The sequence below is a fragment of the Armigeres subalbatus genome, chromosome 2, assembly GCF_024139115.2.
Source record: "Armigeres subalbatus isolate Guangzhou_Male chromosome 2, GZ_Asu_2, whole genome shotgun sequence".
Lineage (NCBI taxonomy): Eukaryota > Metazoa > Arthropoda > Insecta > Diptera > Culicidae > Armigeres > Armigeres subalbatus.
The window spans coordinates 240,742,949-240,761,292 of NC_085140.1; the positions used below are offsets into that span (position 1 = coordinate 240,742,949).

Genomic DNA, 18,344 nt, shown 5'->3' on the forward strand with positions numbered 1-18,344 from the left:
TGATCTCAGTGTAGAAATAACCTGATAGGTATCTCAAAATGTGTATTTTTTAGAATATTGCCGCCTTCTACAAAGTTGTTCGGGTGGTCAAAACCATTATGACCAACGCAGGTTTAGATTAAGGTATAACCGCTTGGTGGCGCTAGTGTATAAGAAATAACCTGCTAGGTTAGATATTTCGAAAACTGAAATTTTTAGAATATTGCCGTATTCCACAAAGTTGTTCGGGTGGTGAAAACCGTCATAATGCAAGCAAGTATAGTTTTAAACACAATCGCTTTGCGGCGCTAGTGTATAAGAAATAAACTGATAGGTTTAATATCTCAAAATCTGGAATTTTCAGAATATTGCCGTATTCTACAAAGTTACTTGCCATAAGACGAGTTCGTACAATTCTATTTAATTCCACCACTTGGTTGTACCTTTGACAGATACTTATTTCGACTTCTACAGTAAGGCCATCTTCAGTGTCTCGTACTTGACTCGATTCGACTCAACTCGAGCGCCAACGAGTATTGCGGTTTCAAACAAAACTTCTGGTTTGACTACGCAGAAAAATATATTGTAGAAACAACAATAATCTGGATCAAATTCAACAATAAATATTGTTAACTCAGGGCTAATAATATTTATCGTTTGATTCAATCCATAATATTGTTGTTTTTACAATCAAAGCGTTTCATGTTTTGATGCACATTATTGTAGAATCAACAATATTATTGTTGAAATAATTATTCGTACATTATTGTTTTAATGATATATACAGATCAATAGACCTTTCCCGTGAAAAAATATTATTGGCTCAAATGGCTGTTTTTATTTTTCTGAGACACTTTTCCCAAGAAACCAGTATTTTTTTACGCCTGGAACTATTGAAAAACAATCAAAAACGTTTTTTGGATTTTTTCACCCCTGTTTCCTCTTTTATTTTTTTCTCCACAAAACCCATTGAACCCAAATCTACCCTTTTCCTTCCTGTCATCTTGTGTGGTGAATTTGAAATTGTTTTTGTTTTGCTTTTTTCGCTATCGAATTTTGGCCGGACGGAGGAACGAGGACACTTTCTCCCAGCTAGATTCAAAGGACAAGAACCGCTGGACAGATACACTCCACGATCTTCAACTGGAACGCAAATCACGCCCTCTCGTTCAAAGTTGAGTTCGCTCCGGAGCCATGAAATAAATTCGAGACGTCTTCACCCCAACTCTACCTATTCCTGCCGTTCCTCAACTACCTTTGGTCAGCTGGAACTGTCGCAAAAGCTGAAAAATAGACGATGAACCTCTGTCACGATCTCAAACAGCCGGATTATTCGGGAGAAAACAACGACAGGTTGAAATCGAAGGCCAATCGAGACGACGAAAAAAGCCAGGCTGGAGTCATTTAACTGTTCGTACGTTCGAATCCAACATCTTCGGCAATCACATCGAAGTTCAGAACGATTCCAACGCAATCGAACTGGACCAAAAAGAACTGCTACGGACATACCGTTTGGATCAGGTGACCACAATCGGGACCAGCGGGGATTACTACAGATCCTATTTCTTTCAAAGTAAGTTCCACTGAATTCATTTTCCGTAGAGTGAATATGATGAATATTCGCCTCCATCTTTTAGGGATTATTATCATTACTGCGGATTGTGTGTTCCAACACGACACGGCAGCAAAAAATCATTGCCAATGCCCATGATACGTGGCGTTCACTATATCACCATGATCCCAGCCAACTTCATCCTCGAATTATAACGAATCAGCTACATATCCAGGCCGATATGAAGCCCTGTCGTTCGATATGGTCTCGACCGAGTGCAAGCCAAAGTTTCAGGTCGAATACAAGAGAAAAAAACCAAAAACTGTTTAGTTCAATAATAGAGGAAACCAGTTCCATGATGCTGATGAAAACCGCTGTCTATTTGGGCAAGACGGTGTGCAATGCCGTTGTAATAGTACATGTGAACTGTTCAATGACAGCGTCTGTACTATGTCCGGAAAACACCGTGTATGTAATGAACACACAGCCACTGCCATTGCCTACGGGTGGTCTGGACGAAAAGACCGCTGACAAGCATTACGTTCAGATTTTCGATCTTGGTGGCTGAATCTATCCATGGTATTTTCGAGTTCATGATCACTGTCTGTGACATCCATCTTGGAGTAGAGAACTACGGCATTCATCTGATGAATCACTTCGCCTAGAAATGCAAGGGCAGTTATGAAGGTCTGTCGACACCCTGTGTTGTCTCCTCATTGAATGTGAACGCGTAAATACTCTATTGTAATCGACCCAGGCCAGCACTGGAATTAACTCACCGACCTCTACACCCGTGCCTGTTTCGAAGAACTGAACGCCGAAGATCGCCAACAATCAGCAGTCGCACGAACTCATCAAAACTGATAATTTGTTTACTTTTAATAAAATATGTATTTAGTCGAATATATTTCGTATTCCAAAACTTACATTTTCTCAGAATAACGAATACTGTTGAACCTAAATAAGAAATCGACTATATACATAATTGAAAATAGTTCAGAATTTAACAGAAACTGGTTTCCACACCCACTATTTATTAGACGAATCGAATCGTCTTTCAGGGTTATGCTATCTTAAACCATAAGGGAAGAACTGTAGAACTGATGCCTGTATCAAAATTCACAAAACATTCAAAAAATCTAAATAGGAGGAGGGCCGTAAAATACGCATAAACCAAGCAAAGCCATGGTAAAGTGGGCCCAGTTCAATATTCCGGTAATTATAACTAGAGCAGATGATAGAAGTTTAAAGCAACGATCACTAATATGGCCACCACAGGGATTGGGATGATGCATTGTATAGTGCTGAGGTCAAGGTTTAGGTCGTAAAATTTGACCTAGCACAGCTTGAAATGTGCAAAAGTGTAAACATATAAGGGGTCGTTCAACAAAGATGTCACAGGTTTTAGGGGGGGAGAGGTTTAAGATTTTGTGACACTACATATACTGCCGTTATACGCATAACTGTCCCATGTACATAGGAATTCCAGCAATCATGGGACAACTAGTCGTATGACGGCAGTATACTAGGTATACAAAAAAGTGTTTAAACGAGGTGGGAGGTGGGGTCTAAATATCTCAAATAGTAGTGAACGTCATATATGAATCGCCCATATATAGACCACAGTGGAATATGGAATCAATTGGAAACCCAGTAGAAGCATAAGTCCTTTTGAATCAACTGGAAACCCAATCAACATAACCAGTTGTGTGCTTGTCGAGATCAACCATAGCAAAGCCGTAATACAAGAGGGATGTCTTCAGTTTGCGACAGCGTTTAGCAGGCAATTTGGGAAATTATATATTCGTCTTTTTATTAGTACGTTATCGTTATCACACAATTTTAAACTTATCTTATAGCGCCAGCTTTAAATACTAAGTGGATTGTTCCAGCCGTGGACAGTTCCTCCGGAAAAAGTTGTCAGCAGGTGGACGTGGTGGAAATCGCTGTCCATAAAATCCTTTTCGCAATGATGGCAGCTCCTAATGGTGGTGCAAGCACACCTGATTCTTACGAACACCGCACTGTTCCAGTTTCTGAAAGATTGAAACAGACGATTGCGTACACAATATTACAAGCATTACCCGACAGCGTACGAGTATCTAAACCGCTTGAAACTTTCTGCGATGTTATTTCACAGACGATGTAAAGTAAACATTTATGAGACTTTGTACATACACGCACGCACAGAAATCACCTTAATTCGTCGAGCTGAGTCGATGGGTACCACGACGGGTTTCCGGGCTGTCAATTAAAAGTTTGTTCCTGGAGCAAACACATAGCCTTTAGGATAATTAGGAGACTTGGTTCTCATGTAGTGTTCAACCGTCAATTTGATTCAATTTGATTTGGCCTCCATGATCATTTCTCTGCTGGTTTGTTGAAAAATTGATCCTGAACACAAGTCTTTTGAGGTATTATAGAACCATGCGGAAAGCTTCTTGATCAGACTAACAGGTACTGCCATGAATCTGCTTCGAGGCCTGAACATCCTTGTTGCAATCGCCCTTATCACCTCCATTCGTATCGTATGGTATAGCAGCTCCACCGCATCCATCGGGAAGTTCTATTCCCACGTGTTGAAATCCGCCAAATCAATCTGGAGCGTAACGTAAAATTATAGATACTTGCTTTGCAACGCCTTCCCAGTCCAGAGCTCTGAATACGCACACTTCGAATACACACACTGCTATTTACTTCCGCTGGGTCGTAGTTCTCCCAGAATTCAGTGGTCGTTCTATTTAATCGATTTTGCTACTATAGTATATATGTACTACACTTTTTTTTAACTCGATCTTCAGTACTGGTGAAACGGTGTCGGAAGTTTTGCAATACCTATTTTCTTTGCAGGAGTACTGCACTTCAATCGCGTAGCTGATCCTCATCAATAATCAGCTCATCTCTGTCGATCCGCTGGTATCCAAGTCTGTCGTGGAAATCCCTCCAAAGTTCTAGTGTCGCCGCGTCTTCCGGGAAGGGGGCCAATGGTTGACCCAGTACGATGGAAGTGCAGCAATTCCGAAATATATTATTGTAACTGGAACTGATGGATTGATGTTTACACCGTTTGCACTCGTAAAGGGTGCCTAGAAGTGCTGAAGTCAACTGCATTTCGGTGGTTATAAGCGAAAAAGTATCCATTATCTTTGGAAAATACTGAAAATCTCGCGCACAAACTTATTTTTGTTTTGTTGGCTGGACGGCAAAGCGCACGACTTTTTGACATTACTAGAGTTGAAATAAACATGAGACAGTGTTGCCAGAAAAAGTTGTTCAGCGAAATTCTCACCACTGTATAGTGTTGCCAAAGTACGATTACTTTTAGGATCACCATCGTCTGGCAGGAATATTCCCCTCAAAAAAACAGACGATGTTGATGTTTTGAAAAAATTGTAAGAAAATAACCGTTTCATAAAAACAGCTTATTTTATGCGCAATGTTACCTAAACCCAAGGACGTTTTAGAGAAAAATACAAAACATAGGTGTTTGGTCGGACGGGAAAGGTCTATTCAACAATACAATATTGTTGAAATAGTAATGTAAGTAACAAGATAATGGAAAGTTCGCATGGGTACTTTATTTCATCGTAATATCGTATCGTTATAAATAAGAGAATTACACAAAACTACACCGTTTTTCAATTTACCGCAGCTCCAACCAGCATAGAACATGATGTTTCCGGCTAACTCTATTGGATTTCTTCAATATGATGGGTAACTTACTGGTAGTTCTGCGAAGAAAGAATATATTTTCGAACGATTTCAGATGATTTTATTACCCATACATACGTGTCTTTGGTGGTAAACGAAATGCCTCCTTGCCGCATCAGCACTGGATTGTTTTCACGTCTCTACTCCCGTCGTTCTTTTAAATTTTATTAATATAATCTACTATGGAACTAACGAGAAAACCAAGTTTTAAATCGTTGGCTTGACTTTTTGTTACACATAAAAAAACACACACTGATTGATATTCAAGCACGTTTATAACAAAAAGAAATATTGTTGAAATTAAAATAACATTGTTTATTCAATCAGAGATTATTGTAGGAACAACAATCAAATTCTTTTGATTCAACAATAAAGCGATTATTGAAATCAACAATATTTATCTTTAGTTTAATCATACCGAATTTCGCTGCGTGTAAATCTTACATAATAACAAACCTAACAGATAATTCGGATAACTTTGTAAAAGATGGCCACTTTCCAACTCTAACGGATTTAGAAATATTTAACCTAACAGGTTATTTCTCATACACTAGCGCCGCTATGCGTATGAATTCCAAACTAAACTAGTCTCCATCATAAATGTTATGGCTACCCGAACAACTTTGTAGAAGACAAAATCTTTCTAAGTCTTATAGATCTCGAGATATCCACCTCACTAAATTATTGCATATAAGCTAGCGCCACCTAGCAGATGTGTGTCTAGCTAATCTGATAATCACAAAATGCATTACGCACATATTTATATTACAAAAGCTCCAACTTCTGAAAGATTTGAAAATAAATAATAATTTTTTCCTGATTTTATTTATTTCCGTGTTTGCCTCAATAGCAACCGGATATTCACCACCGGTGCGAAGCATGATTGCACTTCAACAACCTTGATAGAAACAACCGGTGCGAGAACAAGTGCATAAATAAAATATGAACGCATTTCGTTCCTATACTAGACACTCATTTGGATACACATCGGTGGGGATCGTCTAAGGAAATATCGTAAAAACCCGTCGGACACACATATCTGCTGAAGATGAAGGAAAAGAAAAGATATTTTAGTTACTAGATAAAGATTGTCGCTTCGGTTCCCTTTGTTCTGCTGTCCGAAACATGTGTGGTACATACCTGTCAAATCGTATGGATTTTCCTTCTTTGACATTTAACTCCCCTATCCTCGCAGATCCTCGCCAGCAAAAGATGTTCTGGACAGCGACGACAGCGACAATCTTTCCCAGGTAACCATTAAGCACTTTAATAAGCCTTATATAAACCATAAAACAACATTTCAGTGCCTATAAGCTGTATATATGATTTTCAAGTGCTAATTAGCCGTATAAACTTCAAGCATTAAAAGAAGCCGTATATCGGAATATAACGCTTTATAAGCCTTGTGGATTCAAGCCGAATAAGGGAATTATTATTACCAATTTAGAGCTACTATCTATGACGTTTTGGTAGAATCAATAACAATCACACCTAGAATTTTATAACCTGTTTCTTTCACTCGCATTAGAAACATTTTTTTGTAAATCATAATCTACAACACATTGCATGGACCATGCCGGATAAATGCTGTATGAGCTGTGAATGTGTTCTACGGCAATATATTTATTGGTCTTTACCAAAAAGATACCTTTAGATAGGCTTCTTAAATACAAAAAAAAGTTCCGTCAATTAATTACATATGATTCATTTTTCATTTCCAATGCCTCGTTCAATGCTTTCTCGCCAAGTTTCTCGCCCTTTGATTCAAAGGCATCAGATTAAATCCTTCTGTTTTTATCCCTTCCCAGCCAATACACCCATTCAAATCCGTGATGGATCAGATGGTAGAGCAACAAACCTGAACCAAAACCACTGAACACAGTTCAATAGTTCAATCCCGGAATTAAATAAAATAAGCAAAAAAATCATCGAATTCCAATGGGAAGAAAAAAGAAAGAAAGCAAACAATTATTTTTCATTTCTTTTTTTTCGTCCCGTTCCAACTCGTCTAAAAATTTTGACATTTTGGCATAGGCGTGGAAAAATTGGTAGGGGCAAGCACTATATCAGCCAAATAATTCGCCAAAAGCGGCTTTTGAGCAGCACTAAAATATAATTTAAATCTTATTAGCACTGTTGTTCAAGTTTTTATTCGACTATAGAACCGAAATAAAGTCGGTTTTTACGGCTTAATGGTTACTTGGGTTATCTAGTAACTAAAATATCTTTTAGGAAAAGGAATCCATCCAATTATTATAAGCGCACCGGCCCTGGTTTCTCTCAAACTTCCTATCGCTCGCTCTTGCGGCGAATCCTGGAACCAAAAATGACAGCGGATGAATGAATGATTGAATGTTTTGTTGACACTTCGTAGCCCCGAAGTCGCCAACGACGAAGGCATCAAAAAGAACGGAAGAAAATACGCGCAAGGGAAAAGTGAAGGCTGAAAGAAAAACTAGGTGGCTGCTGCACAAAAGTTTTCCTTCACCCTTTTCCCGCAGTTTATTGTGTCGGATAAAACCTCAAAAATAACGGAACAGTGTTCGGGGTCTTCGTGCGGAAATGACTTGCATTCGCAGTGGATTGTTGGACTCTATCAGCTCGCGGTCCTGATGGTGCGCGGCTCAAAGCAGAAGAAAAAAATCAGCAGCTCCAGGAAGCTGCCCCGAACGGAGCAAATTTAGTGGCAAGACAACAACAAAATCGCAGGTTGCTAAGTGTTTCGTCCTCGAATGAAGTCGTCGTCGAGAATACCGGAAGAAGTGTGGTGATTCGCTGGAAGATTGGACGATTTGTTGGTGATTTTCCGAAGGTCGTTTTGTGAAAGTGCTAAGTGTGTTGGAAGAGGAGGGAGGGGGTTTGCTTTTTAGATAGTCTCGTTTAGAATGCGGACATTGGGCGGGTTCTGCTGCTTCCTGCTGCAGTATGTGGCCGTGTCAGTGGTGGTGTTGTCCAACGGCTGTGCTGCCACAACGGACCATATTCCGTCCGTTCCGACGCACAATATGTCGCACAAAGAGCGGAATGAGCTGAAGTAAGTTTCTCCCTTTCGTAAGCTGAATACGTGTCCTTTCGAAATGGTGAATATTTGTTTATTTTTTTCTTACATTTCCAGGGAAGAAGCAAGAGACATGTTCTACCATGCCTATGAGGCCTACATGGAAAAGGCTTATCCCGCCGATGAGTTGATGCCTCTGAGCTGCACCGGGAGATACCGAGGAGTTACCCCGTCTCGAGGAGATTTGGACGACGTTCTGGGCAAGTAAGTTGAAAATGAACACAAGGGAATCATTGGCAGATTATGAAGTTAAACAAGGCTTCCACTGCTACGTGTTCGATTATGATAAGGGTAACGGCTGTAAATGAAAACAGACTTCTTGTGCTGTGTGTGCTGATAAAAGTAAACAATGATAACAAGCATTGTGTGTGGGTAGAAGAGAACACCTGTTAAGTATTATCAATTCAGTTGGAATCTAAAACAAGTCATTTGCTATCTGGTCGGGGTTCAGCCAAACCGCACCAAGCGGCTTTTTGACTGACTTGTAATATTTTGTTCGCACAAAGAAAACGGGAACCATTTCATATCAATTCATACGTATATTTGATGTATGATATCGTTAGTTATGGTGTTGTGGGATATTCGATACGATATGCGATCAATTAAATCCACTAAACGAAAGCTTGGTCAGAAAAAATGGAGATTTTTTGTTGGCGCTTGGTGTGTTTTGGCAGAACCCCGGCCATCTGTTATTACAGTGGCGTAGCTACATTATTTTTTAGGGAGATGGTCGATTGGATGAATATGGTAACGGGCTTGGTGGTCATATGGCTACCGCTTCTGCCTCATCCGCAGGAGGTCATGGGTTCAATCCCAGGCCCGTTCCATTCCTCCTACTTTGTATCTTTTCATATATTTCTCATGTTCTAGCAATCTTTCATACCGTTTCATCTTCTATCCCTATACATACCTACAACTTGATTAGTTCTAGCAGGTAACTGTTAGAATTCGAAATGAGCGAAAAAGTTCGTTTCGGCATCTAATTAGAATACTACACCACCCTTTCATAACTATCGCATTGGCAACCCGTTAACCAAGACGATCTGCCATAAAACCTTAACCCCAAGATTCCAATAAAATTCCGCAGGAACTCGTGGCGAGTGCAGAGGTTCTCGGCTTGCAGTGGGCGAGCGACTGCATCATCAATTCCTTCCCATCCCCGATGACCGTGAAGACGTGGCCAGCGCCGTTATCGACTATCCAAAAATACTAGAGCCCTCGGACTGTACACATTGAGGTTGGAGAGCAAATCCCATGCTTCCATCCATTGGTTCCCTGTGCAATTGCGATTGTTCTGGTCGATCACGGAGTAGCAACTACGAAATGCACGGTCATCATGATGCTCATGCTCATGCTCAGATGGTCGATTGGATGAATATGGATTGGAAGTTTCTGAATAATATATAAAGCTCTTTTAGTGGAATGTATTCAACCGTCTAAGACGAATTAAGTACTCTCCATTTAATTCCACCAATTAATAATTAATTGGTGGAATTAAATGAAAAGTACTTAATTTGTCTTAGACGGTTGAGTTTCTGAATGGTTGCGTTTAATGAAGCAATTTCAATGTTTCATCTCTGCATCGTTCTCTGAATCTTTAGCGTTTTCTCAGTTTCTTTCTAATGCGCAATGTATCGTTTTACAATTTTAGGAATATTTAAAACAAACTTTCCCCAGCCAATCTTTCTTCTTCTTCAATGGCTCTACATTCCAACTGAAACTTGGCCTGCGTTTCAACTTAGTATTCTATTAGCACTTCCTAAGTTATTAGTTGAAAGCTTTCCTATGCTCGCCATTGCATGAGTATGAATCTTGTGTGGTGAAATAAATAGCAGGCCGCTAACGGAGCCTATGGGGAACCTGGGCAACCCCCACAGTATAAAGTTCCCTCACCACGTTATTGCGGTGCTCTGGTGTGGCGAACCTTTTTTTCTCGCGCGACTCCTGGCACCAAAATGGCGACCAAACCAAAAAAAAACAAATTTGAGTGGAGAGGGAGAAGCGTCTGACGAAAGGGTGGGTCCCATCGCCAGACGAAGTGGTCTTAATAGGTCGCCACACCGATCGCCAGGGGCAGGCGATACAGAAAAGCGTGGCAAGTCGGAAGAGCCGGTCATCGAGATCAAGATAGCCAGAGCCACCCTGACTAGGGTTATCATGGAAGTGATGACCAGTCACAAGGAGAGCGGAGCCCACAAAATGGAGGTGTTTACAGACGTAACGGACGTAACCATGTCCTTTTTGGACAACGGCGGGAAGTACAACAAGGACCTGAAGAAGTCCGTGCTGACGCTCTGCAGCATAGTTGTAGAGACAAAGCATGAGTGGAAGTCCTTGCTACAGGCAAGTAAGGAGGCGGAACGAAAGAACCGCCAACTTACCGAGGAGAAAGAATTGGTCGTGATTTGACCAATTCGAAGATTCGAGTCCTTGCTGAAGAAAAGCAGCTGGCAGAAAGCCACTGCAGAACTCCGCAGGCGCATGGCTGTCACTGGAGCAACCCCAAAGCTAAGTTAGGTCAGTATGGCAATCGACCTGAAAGGAACCAGCGCCATTCCGGTATTGCCCGAGAAAAAGGCTACTAATATCCGTCGGTAGAAGGTTCCCTGTCCATGGATAAGGGGCTTGACGTTGATATTTCAAGTGTCTTAAAAAGATTTTTATTTTATTTTTATTTTTGTTGTTTAATAGAGTGCTTTTTTCAAACAAAGGTTAAGTTCAACACTAAATTAAAAAATTAAGATATTTTTCCATTTTTTATATCTCCTTCACAAGAATATCGTTATTTTAATGGTAATGGTTTGAAAATAAGCTCCGTAGAGAAACTTTTATCACATCTTACTTAAATAAGGTCAACAGTTATACCAAACACTTGAGGTACCATGCCTCCAAATTAACTAATGGTTAGTGTCGCACGATCTAACAACAACTGCCTATTGGTAAATTTGGAGGTGCCGGCAGTGCTCAGTAGGGGTCTAACTAACATAACTCTAATACTAACAAGACCCTGAAACAAACGCTTATCCAAATAGCATACATCTATTTATACCTGTAGTAGTAGCTAACAATAATTCATTTTGTACCCGTATAGCTGAAGTAGAATTTTAGTAGTGAAAAGTAGAATTTGTAGATTTATTAATTTGGCATTGGAGATAGTGAATGTATCTATTATATCTTCTCGATAATCTTTTTATTTTAGTCTCTCTAGCTGCATGGATCAACGCAAAAAAACTGTTTCTCTCTTCCTTCTATTAGGTTAGTTAGAAAAATTAGCGGATATATAGGGGACATGACTTAGTGTTTCTCGTATTAAGACAAATTCCTTATAATTTAACCTTATAATAAAATAAATGACCGATAGTAAAATAAATGACTGAAATTTAATGATATCAAATAAATAATAAAAAACAAAAATAAATACATGACCATCGGTGGACAGAAAGACAAGAGACAGAGTTCTGTTTAGAATAGTTAATTGAGACCATTGCACTCACAAGATAGAGAATAACTAGTATTACTATTATTGCTACAAGACTAATAACTTGACCACTTACGGAAATGAGGATAGACCATATGATGCGTTCATCCACTATTATATTGAATATTGTATACCCTGAATCTGAATAACTGAATTTTAGACCTCATTATTTTAATAACTAATAAAGGTTTGAATATTAGAAAAGGGAATAGAACTTGACCAAAAAAAAGCAATTACGGAACAACTGGACAGGAATTTTGTATAATGATCACTATTAGACTACTGAAACTTTAACATATGACATTACTGTGACTGATAGGATACAATTAACTCGACGACGTATTGACAAACATCCGATACTCAACCGTGTTAAAATAAGGGAAGCTCTTCAATGTGTCCATTTATTACAATAGTACTTAAATTAATCTATTTTGAAACTACCCTACCAGAATGATATCATTACATCTTTATTCGAAATTGTTACTTGGAAATGGCAACAGTACCACCCGTTGTCAACATAGACTAGTAACTAAGTAACTAAGTAGTACTAAGTAACTAAGTACTAAGTAACTAAGTAACTAAGTAACTAAGTAACAAGTAACTAATAATTAAATTTACATGTTAACTACTTATTCAGAAAACATCTATGTACATGTTGAGCTTCCATTATTTGTTCGGTTTATAATTGACAGACTGTAGATAGAAAGAATAATGTATCGGTATGATCACAATACAAACCCAGGCCGCAGTGACCTAGTGAGCAACATAGCTTGAGTCGTCTGCTAGTATTGTGTATCACATGGAGAGCCCAGCCGAGATACCAGTCTATTAAGACTACAACTGGTCAACCCCCGAAAAAAAAAAAAAACAAAAAAAAATATCCGTCGGTAGAAGGTTGAGCAGGTGGCCGACCCTAAGGAGCGAGGGAAACCAGTTACTCCTTCTACGAGGACTACCGAAGTTCGCCGGGAGGAAGACCTGCCCTGGAGGGGAGTTGTGAATCACAAAAAGACAAAGAAGGAGTGAAAAGTGATAGAACAGGCGAAGGCGCCATTGGCTAAGAAGGGGAGTGCTCGTAGAGGAAAGGACACACCTTCCAAAGGTCATGGCAGGAAGGACAGAGGCGAAACAATTATCGTCAAGGCTGATGGTAAGAGCTATGCTGACGTTCTGAAGGCTGTCAGCTGCTTCCGCAGAACGCAGAAGGGCGAGATGATCCTCGTCCTGAAGCGGGATGCTGCGCGGAAGAGTTCCGCGTATAAAAAGTTGGCAGAAGAGGTGATGGGTGATGCGGTTCAAGTGAAAGCATTATGCCCAGTAGAGGACAACAGACAACAAAACCCATCCGGTGGACAGGCCTGTCCGGCCTCCAGACGGGCTCGGTCATGAAATTAGCTCAGCTAAATCTCAACCACTGCGAGGCAGCGCAAGTGCTGCTACAACAGTCGGTATACGAGAAGAAGACTGATGTTGCTGTCCGACTCGTACCGCATTCCTGCTAAACACTGGCGGCGCCAGCTATTGTTATTTGGTGGGGCACCACTTAGCGCAAGAACAATAGCCTATGAGAACAAAGGTGTGGTAAATGCATCGTGTGGTGCCCCACCTCACTCTCCGCCAGTGCTGCTAAACATAGCAGTTGGGTTGCGTATAAGTCCGGAATAGTGACCATCTAGACTTGCGGGGGTATCCCACCCAGGAGATAGTGTCATCTCCTGATTTGAGAGTTTTGTTATAGCAAAGGTAAACGGAGTTTACTCTTGCAGCTGCTACTGTCCTCCAAGATGGAGCATAGAGAGTAGTATACTAGGATGTTAGATAATCTTGTAGCGAGACTAACTGGTCTTTTTTTTTTTTTTTTTTCTTCCTAAACAATGGAGGGGGAATCTGCTCAACAGACATCCTGGGTTGACCAGGAAGTGCTGGGTTAGGGGCCACCTCCAATGAGGGAGGCAGGGCTGCATCCCCGACCAGCTAAACCGTTTCCATTGCAGCCAAGCCCATCGTCCCTTCGGTACAACCAGAAAGTAATGCTTCAAAGGGGGGCCAGTGCATGACGCACCATCGAGGTTAGCTGCGTGTCCTTGCAGCATCGAACATCGTGACTCGCTTTTTTAGAAGAACACCATAGTATCGTGCCAGCGCATTGCCGGCTTTCCAGGTGGCCTTACCACGCCCTATATCCTCGGAAGGTGGGCAGGGTCGACTTCGCGCCTGCTTCCCTCTGCACGACTGGTATCAAGAATGATTATGCCGCGTGCACCCCAAATTGACCTTTCTGCGATAGGGCCTATTCGCCAGCACGCAGAGGGACTTGCCGACGCGAGGCCTACGCCTGCCCCAGCCTTGACGAGGACCCCTTTCCGTCCTCGGGCTCGGAACCCGCCCGGTTGACCGACGCCGCGAAAGCGACGATACCATGTTGTTCTTCGCGCGGCCACTTGTTCGATAAAAGGATCGAGTTCGACCACAGAGCATGACCACCGGTATGACCCATGAAGCCCACTCCGATCCCTTGACCACCTCTTATTTGCGCCTGAACTAGCCATCGCTTGAGTCCACGCGCCACCTTCTGTGTAGCTCCGAGACGATTTGGGCGATAGCCGATAAAACGGCGTTCCAGCCAACTTCGTCTTTACACATCATCCGAACTAGGTTGTCCGGGGTAGTGTCCAGACCACATGTGGCAAGCATGTGGTCACGCATTGCGCGAAAACGTGAGCACACGAACAACACGTGTTCCGCCGTTTCCTCTAAACCTGCGCACACCAAACACTCGGGCGAAGCCGAGCAAGCCAACTGCTTTACCTGCACTTTGATTTTGCAGCACGCTTAAACGCCGGGCACATCGAGCCCCCCATGGGGTGCTTGCTGTTCACAGCTTTGCTGGAACAAATCAAACAATTGGGAGGGTTCGTGCAGCATTGTGCCTTATGTCCCTCCAATCCGCAGCGTCGGCAGAGATTGCTTCTGTCAGGGCCTTTGCAGTCCCGTTGCTTGTGCCCCGGTTCCAGGCACTTGTAGCAAACTTCGGGTTGCTCGTATATGCGCACAGGGCATACCGACCATCCCACCTTGACGCTCCCTAACTTGGCTACCTTGGAGGCGTCCGCTGCAGATAGCCGAACCAATGCTACCTGCGTCCCTGCCGGACCTTTCCGTAGCCGAACGGCTGCGGTGGGCGTCTCCACTTCACACTGTCACCGCAGTGCCGTGACGAGCTCTTCGACTTCAGTGATCTCGTCCAGGTCTTTAACCCTTAGATTCACCTCCGTCGTGAGTGCCCTCACCTTGACCGTCTCGCCTAGGACCTCCTCCGCCAACTTCTTGTAGGCGGCGCCCTTTGCGAGACGCCCCGCTTCAGCTCGAGTATCATCTCGCCCATCCGGGTACGTCTTATTCGACGTACGTCGGCGCCGAGTTCACCGAGCTTGACGTCACTCCTCATCGCCTTCAAAACATCCGAGTACTTAGCCTCGTCCGCCGTGATGACTAGGGCATCGCCCCTGGAGCGATTGGCGCCTACCCTAGACTTCTTGCTACCCTCATTCGCCTGGGCCTTCTTTTCGGCCCTTGACGTCTTCGGTTTCCTCTTGTTCTTGACCAGGGTCCAGGAGGCGTCATTCCCTCTATTTCCCTGGTCTGGTGCGGCTGAGAACTTTCAGCCTGCCGTAACCCCTACCACCGTCTTGCCTGAGTGGACGGACCTTTCCAGGTCCTTCCTCCCCGGTTTTGGAGGTACCTACCTTTGAGGTAGCTTCCCAGCCCCACTACCCTTGTTCAGGGGTAGTAACCCTCCGCGTTTTGAGCGGCCCCAGGAGCTCATCCCTGGAGACTGTCTCCCCGTTTTGTGTCTGCTCCGTTGGAGTAGTCACCCCTGACGTACCCGCAAATACTTGAGCCTCAGTCTGGGTAGACTTTGGCACCACCGTCTTAGCTGGCACGCCTTCGGTCGACTCGACCTTGCCCGAGTCCGCGAATCCTTGGGCCTCAGTCTGGGTAGACCTCGACTCCACCGATTTCACGGGTTTACACTTGGCCGTCCCGACCGCCCTCTCCAGCTTGGCGTCCAGCATCGACTTTCGAAGTTTCTGCAAGCTCCTCTTGAGGTCCTTGCTGATATTATGCTTCGATGACGCAAAGTCGATGATGGCGTCCAGCTGTTCCGTCGCCACCTCGAAGGCCTGGTCTTAAACCATTAGTTGTAGCCGGTGTCTTCAACGCGTGGGCAGTGGATTGGGCCTCTCGGTTCACTAACTCTAGAGGTCATGTCATGCTAGAGTCTCTAGCGGTACTGAACGTAGTCCTGCTGAACGAAGGCCGAGCGTCAACTTAGTAGTTTGTCATAACTCATTCCAAAAGCTGAATTTCGAAATGTGTTGTATGGTGGACTTCTAGAGCGAAGGATTTTCTACAACTCTGCCTAATGGTTCGTTGCTAGAATTCAACTAATAACGGAGTTATAGCGCTAGTAGCAGTAGCTTAAACTAATTGATTGGAATTTTGTAATCATTTAATCTATGTTACTGAAACTATAGCTATAACTCTGTTACTAGTGGTATTCAAACACCAAACCGTTAGGCAGAGTTGTAGAAAAAGCTTCGCACTAAAAGTCCACCATACAACACATTTCGAAATTCAGCTTTTGGAATGAGTTATTGACAAACTACTAAATGATCGAACGCGAATTACTAAAGGATCGAACGCGAATTACTAAATGATCGATAACATCCTTAGAAGCGACGTGCTAGAACCGAAGCGGACAGGCTAGAAAGACGCCGGGTGTTCCAAACAGCTAGCAGAGCTCTGAACTACGAAATCAAATATAGTAAGAGAGCCTGCTTTGAAGAGCTGTGTAGGATGGCCAATAATACTCAATGGGGGAATGTATACAGGATAGTGACGGCTAGGACCAACAGCACATCTCCTGAGAAATCCCCGGAGATGTCAGCCAGGATCGTTGAAGGTTTGTTCCCGATGCATGACTCATTGGACTGACCCGCCACACCGTACGAGTCAGTGAACGTGGTACCGCTAGTGACTAACGATGAGCCTATCATCGTTGCAAGAAAACTTAAGCTAAACAAGGCAACAAGGCCGGATTGTATCTCTAACCTGGTCCTTAAGCACGCGATTCTTGCCGCTCCAGATATGTTCAGGAGCTGCCTCCAACGTTGCCTGGACCAAGGAAATTTCCCAGACCGTTGGAAGCGGCAGAAGTTGGTGCTATTGCCAAGCATGCGAGATCCCCGGGAGAGCTTTCGGCATACAGACCAATTTGCCTACTCGACACAACCGGTAAGTTGTTAGAGAGGGTGATCCTGAATAGATTGACGTAACCAGTATGGGTGCCATAAAGGCCGTTCTACCATCGAAGCAATTCGTTCGGTAACGGAAACGGCTAAGATAGCGCGTGGTTTGATTAGGAGAGGTATCAGGTACTGTGCATTGATTACACTAGATGTAAAGAATGCATTTAATAAGGGGCTGTTTATATACCACTTGGACAGGTTTTGGTCAGTTTCAGATACCCCCCTCCTCCAGCGTGGACAATTCTTCATATAAATTTTCAAAAATTTGTATGAACCGTGGACAGTCGACATACCCTCCCCCAAAATTGTCCACGTGGTATATGGACAGCCCCTAACGCTAGCTTGGCAGCTATAGCTGATTCCCTGCATCGCTTGAGAGTCCCGGATTATCTATGCAGGATTCTGACAAGCTATTTTCAGAACAGGGTATTGTTAGTAGACACCGACGCTAGTCAGCAGTCGATTGAAGTGTCAGCAGGTGTTCCACAGGGATCGATCTTTTGACCGGTTTATTTTTTTCAGTAGGGTGGGAATCTGCATCCAGACACCGGGGAGCTACCGACGAATGGGGCTGACTGCCGCCGACCTGCTAAAACCACTCTGTTCACAGACCTTGAGTCTCCCCGGTACAGTCTTGCGGCATTACTACCGGGAGAGTTTCTGAACTCGATTGATATTTTGAATTGCGGACTCGTGACTGTGATGAATAGCATAGACTACAATGTTGTATCGTTCTATTTTACGCTGTTTAGTATTTTCACATGGTTTGCCCCATTATCAAAAGATCGCCCGATTCGGAAGAACTCGTACCCAGAATGGATCTCTCCGACTGTTATTCAAGTTCTCAAGGATAAACGGAAAGCATGGAAGAAAAAGCGGAGAAACCCTACTCCGGAAAATATTGCCTCCTACAAGCAGCTTTTAGCAACTTTCAAAGTATTGCACCGAGAAGCGTATCAGGTGTACATCGCACGGGTTCAAAATGAAATTAAAGAGAATCCTAAATCTTTCTGGAAATTTGTGAACAGCAGACGGAAGAATGTCGGCATTCCGGAGGAGATGAAGAATGGAAACAAATCTTCCATCAATGGCCAGGACACTGCAGAACTTTTCGCTGACTACTTCAAGAGTGTTTACCGAAGTGCTCCCGTAAATGAAATCAATTTTCCAGATGTTGCTGCCACGGACTCTATGAATTTGTCACGAGATGAAGTAGAGCAAGGATTGATGGAGCTAGACGTAAGCAAGTCGGCG

General features: G+C 43.0%; 1 protein-coding gene across 1 annotated transcript in view; it reads left to right on the forward strand.

Annotated features, from left to right (window-relative positions):
• The first annotated feature begins 7,620 nt into the window (after positions 1 to 7,620).
• LOC134211981 (ER degradation-enhancing alpha-mannosidase-like protein 3) overlaps positions 7,621 to 18,344 on the forward strand; it is a 46,811-nt gene continuing 36,087 nt past the window's right edge. Inside the window, exons 1-2 of the mRNA XM_062689419.1 lie at positions 7,621 to 8,276; positions 8,358 to 8,504. Coding sequence (XP_062545403.1) covers positions 8,128 to 8,276; positions 8,358 to 8,504 — 296 coding nt within the window. The 5' untranslated portion in view covers positions 7,621 to 8,127. The remainder of the gene's footprint in view (positions 8,277 to 8,357; positions 8,505 to 18,344) is intronic.